Below are 16412 nucleotides of genomic sequence, written 5' to 3' on the forward strand. Positions count from 1 at the left end.
TCGGCAGCTAACACAGCAAACAGACACACGACCGTTGGATCACTGCGAAGCACGACCGTAGACAGCTCACTCGGAGGACAGAGACTATATCCAGAGGTCTGGCGCTACGTTTACCTTGATCGACATATGCCACTCATACTCCCGGCACGCAAGCTGGGCTTCAAACCTGGCCTTTTCTAGAATCATCTGTCTCTTCTTCTGGAACTCACAGCCACCTTCATCCATGTGCTGCTACAGGACGCATCAAAGGTTTCAGCTGTAAGTATTTTCTGTTACTAGCATACCTACAGGTTTTACTTATCTAGGAACGCACAACACTTTTCCACCTGCTGAGCTCCACCAGTTGAGGATAGTCATTAATACATTTTTTAGATAAGAGAGGTGTCTTTGCAAACTGGACCACCTAGTGGTAGTGGATAGGACTTGAAATACTATAAGAAAAGGCCAGAAAAAGGTTTCTTCATTTCTAGTCTCTCTCTATATATATCACATATTATACTATAATTATGCCTTCAGTATATTAGGGGGTCTTTAGCCCTCTAAATGACCCTACATGTTCTGCTTGGATGGCTCAGGGATCATGAAGGAAAAATGAAGGAGAGTTTGAACGTTATTTGGCTGCAAGTACCAATTCTTTCCTCTAAAATGTTTATACCAAAATAACATTTTCATCTGTTGAAACTTCCTCTGGTGCTTTTGTCAAAGAGAAGAGCCACCAGGCATTTCCTGAAAGTTCTCATTAATAAAAATCACTGCCACCTGCTGACCCAGAAATCCAACAAAAAGCTCAAAATCCAAGTTTTAGCAGAACTCTTCAGACACAGTGAATGTTGCTATTTTATTATAAATTACTGGCCAACAAACTGGAGTTTGAACCAACCTGGAAGTCCTTCCAGAAACTAAGAAACATGTATGCCATGTATGTGTGTTAGAGCTAAAGAGCTCTAACGAGCTCATACTGTACCTTTGGTGATGTGGCGCCGTCATCACTGTCCTGCCCGCTAAGGAGAAAAAAAAAGGAAAATAAGGGCAAGTGATCTACTTTACCATGACCCTACATAAAACAGTGTACAGAATCAGAACTACATTTATCTTCAGGAACGACCATATTGGCCCAAATACAAGAAAAGTCATTTATTTGATGTTTTTCAGAATTTAGGTTTAGAAGCATCTTAGGAACAAGATGGCATTGAACTGTCTTCTACAAAGATGCATGATGAATTCTTTGTAATAGCCATTTTTTCAGCCCATTTACAGCAAAGGACTACAGATGAAAAGTAGCCTTTTTTGCTAATTCTGCCATTTTAAGATTAATATGTTCACTAATATACACTGTTCCTTTTAAATGAATGAATTCAATTCAAACTCAAAATTGTGAGACAGTTGGTCCTGTATGGGCAGAAATCTGTGCCATCAGAAACTGAATTTGAATAAGTTAAATTTGAATTTGAATTGCTCAGATTGAATCTGAATTGTAACTTGAATAAATGCTTTTGAAAACTGAATTTGAATTAGTCTAATTTGAAATTGAATTTATGGTTTGAAAATGATCATCACTAAATTGAAATTGAATTTATATTTTGAAAATGAATTGATTTGCTTTGAAACTGCATTTTATCCTTTAAAAATTCAGCTCTCGAATAATTTCAGTTTCACTTCTCACCATTCAGTTTCAGTTCTACAATTCAATTTCAGTTCCAAAATTCAGTTTTTTGGAACTTACATCCGGTTCCGGTTCAAGCGCAGATTAATAGAACTACGTTTTACTAGCGGACCGAAAGTGTTACTGACGGGAATCTACAGCGTCTTTAGCTGAATTAAGACTTCAGAAGTCATTCGTCATGTCGAATGACCAGCGGATAAACTCTCAGGTTGGTAATAAATGTATTACATGTATAAGAACAAGCGTCATGTTAACAAAAGATAGCCGTAAGGTAACTGTTATGCTTATTGTAGCTGTTAGCTAAAAACGCTAATTTAGCGTAGTTTGCCCTGAATTCAGCTTTGACAAACAAATATGATCGACTGTTTCTAGTAGAATTCCAAAGTTGTCATCTTGGACCCTCTCAGAGTGCCCCTCTGTATGCTTGCAGAGACCCCTACAGTAGGGAAACATGCAAAACAGTGTCCAAACCTTTGTGTTTTAGCTTTATTTATGTCTTACACAGCATCCCAACTCTTTAGCTGACTTAATAACTTTAGCTAAAGTGAATAGTTAGTCTAATTCATTAGTGCAGCATTACTGGATCACCTCTGTTTTAAGTGATATAATATGATATACAACTATCACTGAAACAGCAAACTTTGTAAATAAGCAAACAACACTTCTCATTCTCTAAACGTTTGGCCACAGCTGTAGATTACACTATCAGTGCTTGTTCACTCTTGACAATAATTACACTTCTAAATTCTCTTTGTGCATTTACAGGTAAACAATATCTAATATTTTATCTAAATGACTGCTTTGTCTTTGAAAAGGGTGAAGAGCCTGAGGCCGGTGACAGTCCAGTTCTACTCTAAGTACATCCTTACTGTGGCTCACAGGACAAGGTCACATTCCTGTCCTGCCAGAAGAGAAGACAAACTTCAGAGTCTTCATGCAGTTCAACCACACCTGTCATATTCCATATGACAGGGGTCTCAAACTCCAGTCCTCAAGGGTGGACTGGAGTCATGCAACTTTTCCATGCCCTCGAGGACTGGAGTTTGAGACCCCTGCCGTATGGTGTTCATGCTGTTTTCTACCCCACAGTTACAGCATGTCTGACTGCCTGTTCAGCATATGCAAAAATATGAGTTTAAGCATGTGATGACTAAGGCCTTCCATTATGGTGTTTGTCATCACATGTCACAGACATCTGGATGATCATTTGGAATAAACTAAAAACTTGTTACTTCATCTTTTATCTTTATTATTATTATTATTGTTGTTCTTATTTTACACTTTTCATGGTTAGGCATTAGGTTTATTTGTAGTAGTCCTTTCCAACGTCTTTCCCTCTTCCATGTTACTGTGTCAGCTTGTCAGCATCTATTTGGGTTTGGAAGTGGAACAGAAAGTCAGGAAATCCAAAGTGCCATTAAAACCAGAAGAGGTTCTTATATTTCAGAAGAAGGGATTAATTCAAAAGAAATTACATCAATGCCATATTTTATTTAGGAACACTAGAGAGCACTTTGCAAAATAACACATTCTTATAATTTCACCCTCAGATGAGCCAAGCTACGACTGTCAGGGAATGTGGTGTAGGTACAGAGCATATGAGAGTGGTTAAGTTAATGTCTCTTGTCTAGATGAAGGCACAATAGGGATCAATGGCAAGGCGTAGAGATTCAGTATCTTCAGTCTTCAGTGGACACTCCATTTCTGGCACAAAACACCTGTAAAAGATGGTCGATTTAGGAGGTGACCCGACAACTTCAGCCTGTCAAACATAGTAATGGAGCAGTATGTTTAAAAAATATATCTAATTAAGCATGCACTCAGTACCCTAAGAATTATTATGGTAGTTAAACACAGTGATAGTTGTACATCATATTATATCACTTCAAACAGAGGTGATCCAGTAATGCTGCACTAATGAATTAGACTAACTATTCACTTTAGCTAAAGTTATTAAGTTAGCTAAAGAGTTGGGATGCTGTGTAAGACATAAATAAAGCTAAAACACAAAGGTTTGGACACCGTTTTGCATGTTTCCCTACTGTAGGGGTCTCTGCAAGCATACAGAGGGGCACTCTGAGAGGGTACAAGATGACAACTTTGGAATTCTACTAGAAACAGTCGATCATATTTGTTGTCAAAGCTGAATTCAGGGCAAACTACGCTAAATTAGCGTTTTTAGCTAACAGCTACAATAAGCATAACAGTTACCTTACGGCTATCTTTTGTTAACATGACGCTTGTTCTTATACATGTAATACATTTATTACCAACCTGAGAGTTTATCCGCTGGTCATTCGACATGACGAATGACTTCTGAAGTCTTAATTCAGCTAAAGACGCTGTAGATTCCTGTCAGTAACACTTTCGGTCCGCTAGTAAAACGTAGTTCTATTAATCTGCGCTTGAACCGGAACCGGATGTAAGTTCCAAAAAACTGAATTTTGGAACTGAAATTGAATTGTAGAACTGAAACTGAATGGTGAGAAGTGAAACTGAAATTATTCGAGAGCTGAATTTTTAAAGGATAAAATGCAGTTTCAAAGCAAATCAATTCATTTTCAAAATATAAATTCAATTTCAATTTAGTGATGATCATTTTCAAACCATAAATTCAATTTCAAATTAGACTAATTCAAATTCAGTTTTCAAAAGCATTTATTCAAGTTACAATTCAGATTCAATCGGAGCAATTCAAATTCAAATTTAACTTATTCAAATTCAGTTTCTGATGGCACAGATTTCTGCCCATAGTCCTGTTTAATTAGCCCAGTTCAACTTCCAGGACTTTCTGATCATGCCTAGAATATTTACTTACACAAATTGAGGCTATCGATTGAACGTTAATAAAATGATAGCTGTCACTGACTGTGGGCTGACAGAGAAGATGATACAGAGTAATCAAGTCTGACATACAAGACACACTGATGGATTTTTTGTTGTGTTCATACACCACTCTTCACTCAATCATTACTCATCATTAATGTGTTGCTCTCCTCCACAGTGTGTCTTGGTCCCATCTCCCTCCCCTCACCCAATGGCTCCCCTCCCTGAGCCTGGTTCTGCCGGAGGTTTGCTTCCTGTTTATATCAAAGCCCTTTCTCATAGGGGGTCATCTGTTGTTTGGCGTTTTCTCTGTTTTCTCTGTATTGTCGTAGGATTTCCACCTTATAAAATAAAGCACCTAGAGGCAGCTGTTGTTGTGATTTGCTGCTATATAAATAAAACCGAACTGAATTAAATAGAGGTAGAATGCTTTCGGAGCTAAAAAAAAAAGAAGAGATTTTTAACACAAAAACATTTCTCCCCTCAGTCCATCAGGCCAAAACCTTTTCCACAGTCATAATACAAGTAGTCTTAAATGCAGATTCATGGAATCTTACTTGAGTGACTCGTCCACTGTGACCATCTCCACTGGATAGAGCTGGACTCCAGACAAATCTTCCTCTGTGTTCACCCTGATGCACAAAACACAATAGTAATGCCACAGAGTGCTGGCTTGCAAATGAGAAAAACAAACTAAAAACAAAAACATGACTTCAGTCAAGTTTAATTCTCTCATAGTTTAAGTAAGTTCAGCAGTGGTAACATAGTGCTGCAGATATGAATTATTACTCAGCAAAGGGAAACAGACTATGGATACTCTTATAGACTCACTGTGGTGTCACTTAGCTCTAACTAACACTCAGCTGTTGGTGTTTTTCACCTGCTGGGGTCCTGCAGCAGTTCCACAGCCTCTTTTAGCTGGTTGATCATGTCGATGTGGAGCTCTGTGCCCCCTGTGACTTTTGACCTGCAGCCACAAAGATAGAAATGAGAGTCATGTATATGTACAGTGTATTTACACGGGTGATGATGGTGCCATATCATAAAATCACAGCTGGTAAAATCCCTCAGAGGATACTTGTAGATTCTAAATTGTCATCAATCAACAGAAAGAAACACAAAAAAATCACTACTGATTTTGAATGATGCTGCAAAAAGATACTGAATAACCTGTGCTAATAAAAGTAGAAGAAAAATATCTAATTATGACATACAATACAATAATCTACCAATAAATGAGGAGAAACTAAACGTGAGTCATAAAGTGGAAATCGAAACGACACTATGCTCACGAACTTACGTTTGTTGTGTTGACCAGTGAGAGTCTTCTTCTATCCTGAGGGGCTCGTCGAAGTCTGCTGCCGTCCTACCCTGCAAAGACAAGCGTACGCAAATCAGCAACAGCTGCAGAAATCACATGATCCACAGTCCGGCTCAGAGACGTTACCACTTTCTCCTCCGTACAATTAGAAAACAGAGTCCTTTTTCTTCATCCATTCCTTCCATTCTTTATGCTTTTCTTGTTTCTTACTCTTTTCTAACAGCAAGTCTTTATTCTGCAATTTGACTGTAGAGTACTTTGGTATACAGAGGAGTTCACGGCCAATTCAATGACTAGAAGCAATGTGCAACTGGAGAATAACATCGGCAGAGGTAAAAACTGAGTTTTGATGATGTGAAACCCGTTTGTACTTTTAACTTGGAATAAGCTAAAAAAGGTGGATGAACTCCAATACTAAGTAGAGCTGGCTCTCTTCATGACAATTCAAGCAAAACTTTTAAGTCTAAAAGGAATTTTAATTGAGATTAACATAAAGTGACAGTTTATGCTGCAGGCTCCATTTAAACAAACCGCATGAGCCTAAAACGACAGGCAGCGTAACTAATGCTGGAATAAAGTAACCCAGTGAACATAATAGTTTTACATAACCTCAATCAGAGGGAGGCATTATGCATGAAGTGAACCATTTACTGCATCAATTTTTAACTGAAGCACTCAGAGGTGTGCAGACGCAACACAACACGAGCTCTTGCCTTGATGTAGTTGATGAAGCGAGTGCTGAGAGAAGAGTCTCTGTTCTGGTCTCTCAGGGCTTCCGTAGGGCTCTCCTCAATCAGCTGCACCGAGTCAGAGTTTGGGTCTGCTGAAATGAAGGAAACATGAACTCTCAGTTTTAAGCTGAAGTGTAGGCTGTAGAATTCTGCACCACAGGTTTGATAGAATATGAAAAATATGGGCACAAAAGCACAACTCCCATGAAAGTGAACCCACGAAGGATTATAATTACCTGCATAACCAAAGTTATAAAGGGACTTGTAAACGTCACAGCTCCATCAATTTTAGTCAGTCATGCGTAACGCAGCACAGTTTTTGTCTATGTGTTTACACTCATTCAAACAGATTCACTTTTTAAAAACATCAAAGTTATTATCAATGTGCAAGAAATAAAACACAGATACAAATACAGTCTGATCACAGCTCACCAGTCACAACTAACTAGACACTAAATGGAGGAAATAAGCAGAACTGAAGAATCCTGAAAAAAATTATGACAAAAATTTGGCACCAAGCCTCAAACAGCCAATCAACAGCTGAAACATATTTATGAGTGTCAGCAGGCACACCTCCGTCACATAAACTGGCACAGAACGTGTTCAGTCCTATGGTGGGATGAGCAGATGATTGGATTGAGATGCAGTGAAACTGTGCATGCACTACAGAAGTATAAATTGAGGAAAAAGAAAGCTACTTTAATCTTGTTTGGGGACAAAGCCGCCAAACCTTTGAACCACTACTTCAAGTTATGGCTGTCTCTCCTTGCACTTAGACAAGGATTTCAAAAGAACTGTCCAAATATCTGCCCGGAGCTGTTGCCAAGACAGATGTCGAGTGGCAGAATGTGCAGGAGAAGCGATTGGAGGAAAGCAGGTCAGGTGCGTGAGTTAGCCCTTAAGTCAGCTCTTAAAACCTTTGAGAATTCTTTCCCTAATTTTTTGTGTTTGTTTAAATTTCATTCATTTTCTAAACTTTTCACAAGAAAATTGGCGATAAATAATAAAAACCACAGCAGGAGCTTGCTGCTATTTTAAAAACAACACATTTGTCAAATATATAATATGTAAAACATCTTTGTGACGCCAGGATTAAGGATTTGTTTAGAAATATAAATAACCTCTTTTCACTCATCTCAGTTCAGTAAATGTGACCCTCCATCAGCTCTAACCTAATTAAGGCTGATTGAAGTCTATTTAAACTGTGTCTGGGGAGCTGCTGCTGTTCTTTAATAGAGTTCAACAGCCCAGATACTTTTACACACACAGCTGACAGGTTAGAAAAGCAAAACTACTAAACCCTCAGTTTGTACACTGCTGAACCACATCGCATGGCAGGGCTCGTACGGGATCTCCTGACTTGTAGATGGTGCTGAGCACTGCTTCATGCTGCATGAACAAATCCAGCAGCAGATAAATAATTGTGCAAGTCTGTTGATTACTTCACTCTTTCCTCTTTTCCATAATCATTGACTGAATCACTCAATGTGCATTCTCAAATTGGTTATGCTTTTTTCTCAACGGAGTCAAGTCCAGATGATGTTTATGCTCCCAAAGCATGAGTAATAAGAGCGCACGTGCACACACTATTCATTCACATGGATCCGGGCTGTCCAGAGAGTTTAACCAGGTGACAATAGATAGCATAATACAGTTTGTCTACCATCGCCACATGCTGGCCACTCTGTGTGTGTGTGTGTGTGTGTGTGTGTGTGTGTGTGTGTGTGTGTGTGTGTGTGTGTACCTGTCAGAGAGCTGATGTGTTCACTCGAGTCGTCTTTGCCGATTCCCTCCTCTGTGATGTGACTCATTGGCACATTAAGGCTCAGACTGTCTTCATCTGACGGCTGAAACAAGCAATGAAACGGCTTCAGAGCTGAAACAAAACTGTGAGAACCTCAACACAAGAACACAACAACTGATGAGTGTTAAAAGTGTAAACGTTCTCAGTTGTAGTTTATTACTTTTCTCGTAGTTTTGGGTCAGGAAAAGCATATCAGTTGCAAATTAGAGTTTATAATTTCAGTTTCGCAGACCTGGAGCTGGCTGCTGCCTTGAATAGCTTTCTATCTCAACAATGACCAAAAGTGTGAATTAGTAACAAAGAAAAAATGTGTTCATTCTAAAATGAAAAGGAGAGCTCTGACTCCCACTGATGCGACGTGACGTCAGTTTACAGAATCCTACAAAATTCTTCTGCACTGCACGGATAAAGACTACGAAAGACAGAAAAACTTTTAGCTTATCAGTTCAAATGAAGAAAATAACTTCAACTAAACGTTAAGTTGCCCCTAATTACAAGATGAGGTCAAAGTGCCTCCGCTCTAACAGTATTTCATTTCAAGACCAAATCCAGAAGAATCTCAAATTCAAAGTCAAATATTAAAATTTTCAGTTATTTGTCATTTATTTCAACTTTGTATTAATTCATCTTAAATAATGCTCTTTAACAATTTACTGTTAAATGTAACAATTCATTTTTTGCCATTTTTCACAATCATTTACTCACAAGTCCACAAAAGAAATAACAATTTGCAGAAAAAGTGAGTGCCGTCTAAACGGGTCCGTCTTTTAATGTCACCGCACTCACTCAGATACACCGACTTACAGAGGAAAAAAACGATGAGCTGGTGTGATTAGAAAATGAGGATTAAAGGAGTAAAGATGAGTGTATTAAGTACATGTCTAACGCATATTTGTGCATGGATACATACACACACATAACTATACACCTATATTTGAACATGTTACAGTCATATTGGTACAAATGTACAAAATCCCCCCCCCACACACAGACACACAGATGCAGAGACACACACACACACCTCAGTAGCAGACAGTCTCTTGTCTCCGTTGTCGCTGCCGACTCCTGAGTCACTGTCCTGCTTCTTCTGCTGCTCCATGTCTTCCACACTGCAGACACAAGACACAGGTCACACACCTGACACACACACAGGAGGCAGGCGTGTGTGTGTGTGTATGCACAGGCGAGACAAAGAGCAAGGGAGCCACAATGACAGAGAGGGAGACAGAGAGAGAATGCTCCCCCTCCCCTCTCTGCTTCTCATGCTGCGTTCACACTGCTGTGTAAATTCTGATTGGCTGTTTGGATTTAACCTTTAACTGCTGTCATGAAAGTTTCAGGGCATCTACAGGTGTAAGCCGGTTAAACAAAAACTTTTTTTGACGTCACTGCAATCAACATTTAAAAATGAAACCTACAACCGAAATACACAGACCACAGCAAACAAAGTAAAGCCTTCATCATCCTCACTTCCATCACTGTACTGCATGTCTGCATGTACCCTCTCCCAGGCCTGAAGTATTCTTCAGGAATTTATTTAGTATTTTTATGCATCTTCTCGGCATTCTTTAACTTTACACATGTAAAGACAGCCGAATGTGTAATGAGGAGAAATTCTTGAGGTGACAGGACTAAAGAGAGACCCATCTGAACCACCAGTAGTACAGCTCAGCCTGCTATGTAGACACCCCTATGGCATCAGTTTGAAAATCCTACATTACCTTCTTCTCGAGTTATCGCATTCACAAGATTTTCAGAAAACTTGAACTTTGACCTTTCACTTTAGGTTCATGTCACAGAGATTCAGAGTAGTCTGAGATGATTTGTAAACGTGCCTGTGTTATTGATTTCAAGCTCATTCTGGAGTTATTGGGTTCACAAGATTTCAATGAAACTTGAACTTTGCAATTCAAACGTGTTCAAGATTTATTTTGTAGACACACCTATGGTATCAATCTGAAGCTCCTACACTGCCTCATTCTCAAGTTATCTCATTCACAAATTTAGGTTAGGTTTTCACTCTGCCCGCCCAGCCTGCCCGGTGGAGTGACAAGAATACTCCATCAGCCTTTTACAGTTTTTCACTGCCAAGCTTTCTATTAAGCCCCATGGATGGCATGAAGTTCCTATACTTAATCCTTCATTGATTTAAAGTCATAGCTTCCTTAATGTTTTATATTACTTAGACAGTTAAGTGCTTTTTTTCTGGCCTATGAATAGAACGACTTGATGCGATCAGACAGAGGAAGCCTAAAATAATATTAAACAATAAAGAAGCTCATTGAGTGGTTAATATGATAGTTAAAATAATAATAATAATAATAATAATAATAATAATAAGGTGTAAGCCTTCAAATAGAGTTTAAATCAACTTTTTCTGTAAGACTTTTCTTAAACAAACTGACCTGTCATACTCTGTATAATATTGAAATCTAAAGCATTATTAAACAAATTCTATTATGTTTATTATTTATTCATAATAGAACAAATAGAATATATTTGTTCTATTGTGATAAAACATCCCTATTTGATCAAGGGAAGATCTGAAAAAAGGTTTTAAAAATCAGTGTTTTAGAAAACACACAGGAGTCAAATACAAGGGCATCTGGGGAACTTTAATTGGCCGTGTGAACACTGGCCTGTGGCAGTCTCCAAGCAACTGAACAATAATGAGGCACTGGAATTGCTCACACACACACACACACACACACACACACACACACACACACACACACACACACACACACACACGCGCACACACAGCATTTTCTAATAACCCTTCTGTGAGCAACAGTGTCGCTCCTCTCCTCTCATCTCCTTGATCATGATTCTACAAGTGCAGTTGCTTCATAATAGCCCACACAGGTCACTTTAAGTCTGAGACAAATTAGGGTTCATCCATCTCTCTGTGACCTCTGACCCCCTGACATCCTCATCATGTCACTAAAAGACTAAAACTCGTGTAATAGCCAAAAAAATATGCCATCATAAGCAAATGCTATGAGCAGATCTGGAACTTGGACTGTGTTGTTTTACTTTGGCGGGGCACTCTTTCTTCATTTGGTAAACCATAAACGGAGCCATGCTGGGTTTCATTTTTATCTAGCTCTGTTTAAGGTCATCGTATTAATGGGGTTTTAAAAATAGCATCACTCTGTTCTCAGCTTCCTCTGGAGTGAGACGGCAAACGACTGCACCTCACAGAAGCGTACTAATTTATTATCCACAGCCTTTTTTTGAGTGAAAGTGGCATTGCATGTTTATGAAAAACAAAGCTGAGAAACAACAAATTCAGAGTGATGGCTTGTAATAATGTTTCAGTGAAAGACGAAAAAAGAATCGGAAGCATTTGAGGATCACAGAAGACGACTAAGAAGAAATCATAGAGCAGGAATAGAAGACTTCTGTTAAAATAAATATGAAGTTGAACTTTAGCATATCTGTCTTTCAGAATCATAGCTTGTCAAAGTCAGGGATTGGTCTAATTTCAGTAACCCTGCATGGAAAACACAGCCAATCAAAAACGGCTCGTCTACCAATTCAAAGATTGGTGGTTCCGCTCTGCACTTCTCCAGTCTGCATGCCAAAGTATCCTCGAGCAGGATACTGAACCCTGAGTTGCCCCTGATGCATCTATCAGTGTGAGATAAAAGTGTGTGTGCGAATGGGTGAGGCTGTAGCATAAAGCACTTTTGAGTGCTCAGTTAGAATGGAAACCACTATAAGTACCAGTTCATTTCCCATAAAATCAGTGACGTCACCAACTGTGTATTGAATCTAAATGCAATCGATTATCGATGGAATGCCAATCAGCAGGCGGTGCTGTTTTCTGGTATTAATTGAAAATATATGGAGCCAAAAAACTGACATATTAACGTATAAACCAATAAGCAACTTACTGGGTTTGGGGGGGGGGGGGGGGGGGGGGGGGGGGGGGGGGGTTAACATATTCCCACACTATAAGGCGCACTTAAAAACCTTTAATTTTCTCAAAAATCTACAGTGCTTACTCGACAGTGGTTGTGCTTACTGACCTCGAACTGCTTTTATGTGGTACACAGCACTCAAAGATCTGCCAAAAAATGTTTTAGTATTACTTTGGTAAGCTATGAAGGCGCACCGCTTGATGAATTGTCGGAGCATTATTTTACCAGGTGTAACAATTAAGTTAAAACATCCAGGCATCCATGAAAATAGAAGTTATTAAATTTAACGGAGTTAAAAGTTAGCAGGAAGTTAGCTCGCTAGTTTCCACCTAAACATGATATTGCATGTTCTGACTGAGAGATTTCTGAAAAAATTAAAACGTACAGCTCTGCTATCACTTCCAACATGAATGAAGACAGAAAACTAAACAGCAGTGACGTTTGTAGGGTTATTGAAATTTGGCTAGCTGGTATATAATGATTTGCTACGTGATCGCTAGTGACACAGCTATGTTAGTATAACATAAACACAGTGAAGCTGGAGGATGAACACTAACATTTTTCCACTCGATAAAAGTTAACGTGAGGGTTCCTGATGGTTAGGGACAAAAGCAATCACATGGCAGGATGATACAAACGGACCAAACTTCAGTCAGGAGAACAACTGAGAAAATCCAGCCACAATACCAGATTAGTCATTAATACACTGCAACATCATCGGAAAAGAGCAGCAGAGAGAATTCAACATTAATGAATCAATGCAAGAAGAATGAGTGGAGTAAAGTTCGACTTATCTGACTGTTTTGTTTTGCTTATAATCTGGTGCGCCTTATATACGGTCCGAAATATACGGTAGTTATTTCTGGAGTGGCCACTTTAGGTGGTTCCAAAACCAAATTAATTCCCATAGACAGACAAGTCAGAATCCTCAACTTGATGGCATTAAAGAGTTTACAGCTTTTCCCAACGTCTTTACAGCAGAAATAAAATGGGGGGGAAATCTGCCAAACAGCAAAGCATGACAGCTGCAACAAATGATGAGCTTAAAACCAATCTGAAAATTACTAACCGTCAGAGAAAGAGAAAGCAGACCTGTTGCAGTGCTGTAGTTTGTCAGTCTGGTTTCTGTTCTGGCGTTTTATATGTATGGACTCTATATCCACACAATATCAGCGCTCCCTCTAGGTCACCCCTTCATACCTTGGATGTTGCTGATGCTTTTATCTTGTGTGTCATGTGGAGTTTATTTAATCAAAGAAATCAAGAAGACAAGTGACAAAAGCATGAACAAGAATGAAAGCTAAAGGAAAACCTGATTTACATGTAAGTGTAGAGTCTGTGTGAACTACAGGAGAACAGAAACTGTTTTTCCTGCCCACATCCTGGGAGAGTTTCATGTGGGCAGGAAAAACAACTCAGCTGAAGCTGAGTGTTGAAGGACCTGAAGAGGCAGAATTTTTATTTCCTATGTATTTCTGTTTTTACCGTACTTCCCTCCAACCCTCACCAGTTGCCCACCAGCTTTTTAAATATTTTATTCTTTATTCCTTTGCTTTTTGACATTACATCGCTTGGGTTAGACAAACTAGAAGTCCTTAATCCTAAAGCCTTTGGTAATCCCCCGACTTTGGATTGGAGGATGGATGAAATGACATAAATTCATTCTATACTGTACTCTGTAGATGTGAGTACTGTTCCAGTTTCATAATACAGTTTTACCTCAGACACACAGCTAGATTCCGGGTCAATCGACTGTCTGACATGATTTCTCTGCCTCCTCAGATGTTGTTCCCTACTCTGCCAACAAGAGTTCAAACTGTGCCACCAACATCCTAAAATATGTATGAAAGCGGTCATGACAAAACTTCAAGTGCTGGATCAAACCATGAAATTCTCCTTGCTGCTGCTGCCCCATGAGAACCGGATGAACCCAGAATCTCTGTTTCTTCCTTTTCTTGTTTAGAAACATCAGGACCAGCTCATCATCGCTTGATGTCAACTTCATTTTTTCCACATTGCATTTTTTCAAAAGATGAATTTTCTCACAAAGAAACAACGCTTTAACTGTGTACAGGGTGGGCCATTTATATGGATACACCGTAATAACACCGTGATAAAATGGGAATGGTTGGTGATATTAAAGTCCTGTTTGTGGCACATTAGTATATGTGAGGGGGCAAACTCCTCAAGATGGGTGGTGACCATGGTGGCCATTTAGAAGTCGGCCATCTTGGATACAACTTTTGTTTTTTCAATAGGAAGAGGGCCATGTGACACATCAAACTTACTGGTAATGTCACAAGAAAAACAATGGTGTGCTTGGTTTCAATGTAACTTTATTCTTTCATGAGTTATTTACAAGTTTCTCTTTGTTCACAGCCATTGACATGTCGAAGAGGTTAACACGTGAGGAGCAGATCGAAATTGTGTTGATATCTGGTGAACGCAGTAACCGGGTCATTGCAGCAGATTTCAATGCAAGACACCCTACGAGACCACCCATCTCCCATGCTACAGTCAGCAAACTGCTTGCTAAGTTTCGTGAAACTGGTTCAGTGTTGGATTTGCCAAAATGTGGACGCAAGAAAACTGTCACTAATGAAGAAACATCAGTGGCTGTCCTAGCTTCATTCAGCAAGAGCCCGAAGCGTAGCACTCGCTGCATGTCACTGGAGAGAGGCATTAGTCGAACATACCTTCGGCGGATATTAGCTAGTCACAAATGGCACCCTTACAAACTCCAGCTACTGCAGCATCTCAACGTGGATGACCCTCACTTCACGCAGAAGATTTTGTTCAGTGATGAGGCAAACTTTTATGTGAATGGTGAAGTTAACAAACAAAACTACCGCTATTGGTCTGACACTATCCCACATTGGATGGATCCCTCCAAGACTGTTGGAACAACAAAAGTGATGGTTTGGTGTGGTATATGGGGTACAACGATAGTGGGTCCATTCTTCATCAATGGAAACCTCAAGGCCACTGGATATTTGAAATTGCTACATGATGATGTGTTTCCCTCTTTATGCACTGAAGCTGGCACGTTCCCTGAGTTTTTCCAGCAAGATGGTGCACCACCACATTATGGGTGCCAGGTCCGAGCATTCCTAGATGAACAGTTTCCTAGAAAGTGGATTGGTCGTCGTGGGCCAGTTGAATGGCCCCCAAGGTCTCCCGATCTGACCCCCTTAGACTTTTATCTTTGGGGTCATCTGAAGGCAATTGTCTATGGTGTGAAGATACGAGATGTGCAGCACCTGAAACTACGGATACTGGATTCCTGTGCTGGCATTTCTACTGCGGTGTTGCTATCAGTGTGTGAAGAGTGGGAGAAGAGGGTTGCATTGACAATCCAACCCAATGGGCATTGAACACATTTTCTAAGTGGTCAGAAACTTGTAAATAACTCATGAAAGAATAAAGTTACGTTGAAATCAAGCACACCATTGTTTTTCTTGTGACATTACCAGTAAGTTTGATGTGTCACATGGCCCTCTTCCTATTGAAAAAACAAAAGTTGTATCCAAGATGGCCGACTTCTAAATGGCCACCATGGTCACTACCCATCTTGAGGAGTTTGCCCCCTCACATATACTAATGTGCCACAAACAGGACTTTAATATCACCAACAATTCCCATGTTATTACGGTGTATCCATATAAATGGCCCACCCTGTGTATAAGTTTGAAACTGTGTGTAAAGGCCTTAATGCTAATTTGCGTAACCAGGCAAAACTGTCTTCTGCCAGAGACCTGGGAGCTTGAGAGTCCAGTATCTTTGGTGTTCCTAGGACTGCGCACTTCTGGACAGAGATCTCAGATGTTGTTCCCGGGACCTGCTGGAGCCACTCGCCTAGCTTGGGAGTCACCGCACCTAGTGCTATGATTACCACTGGGACCACCGTTACCTTCATCCTCCACATCTTCTACAGCTATCACTACAGCTGTCTTCCTCTGCTTGTTAGCCTTCACCATTTTGCCCTTCTGTATCTGCAAGTCCCACAGGATCTTAGCTTGGTCATTTTTCGACCACCCTAGGGAGCGTCTCCCATTTTGACCTCGAGATCTCCAGGCCATACTTGGCACAGATGTTTCTGTATACTATGCTGGCCACTTGGTTATGGCGTTCTATGTATGTT

At 39.8% G+C, this 16412-nt stretch overlaps 1 protein-coding gene across 2 annotated transcripts in view; it reads right to left on the minus strand.

Annotated features, from left to right (window-relative positions):
• Positions 1 to 16412, minus strand: part of lrch1 (leucine-rich repeats and calponin homology (CH) domain containing 1) — a 97919-nt gene that overhangs the window by 24482 nt on the left and 57025 nt on the right. For both annotated transcript variants that reach the window (XM_085374613.1, XM_085374612.1), the window contains exons 7-13: positions 9367 to 9454; positions 8286 to 8388; positions 6524 to 6633; positions 5790 to 5860; positions 5370 to 5456; positions 5047 to 5121; positions 965 to 1001 (exon numbers count right to left, since the gene is read on the minus strand). In XM_085374613.1, the coding sequence (XP_085230739.1) occupies positions 965 to 1001; positions 5047 to 5121; positions 5370 to 5456; positions 5790 to 5860; positions 6524 to 6633; positions 8286 to 8388; positions 9367 to 9454 (571 nt within the window). The remainder of the gene's footprint in view (positions 1 to 964; positions 1002 to 5046; positions 5122 to 5369; positions 5457 to 5789; positions 5861 to 6523; positions 6634 to 8285; positions 8389 to 9366; positions 9455 to 16412) is intronic.

Source organism: Diplotaxodon limnothrissa, linkage group LG16, assembly GCF_057381915.1.
Source record: "Diplotaxodon limnothrissa isolate DT_005_m linkage group LG16, D_limnothrissa_male_GT1.1, whole genome shotgun sequence".
Taxonomy (NCBI): domain Eukaryota; kingdom Metazoa; phylum Chordata; class Actinopteri; order Cichliformes; family Cichlidae; genus Diplotaxodon; species Diplotaxodon limnothrissa.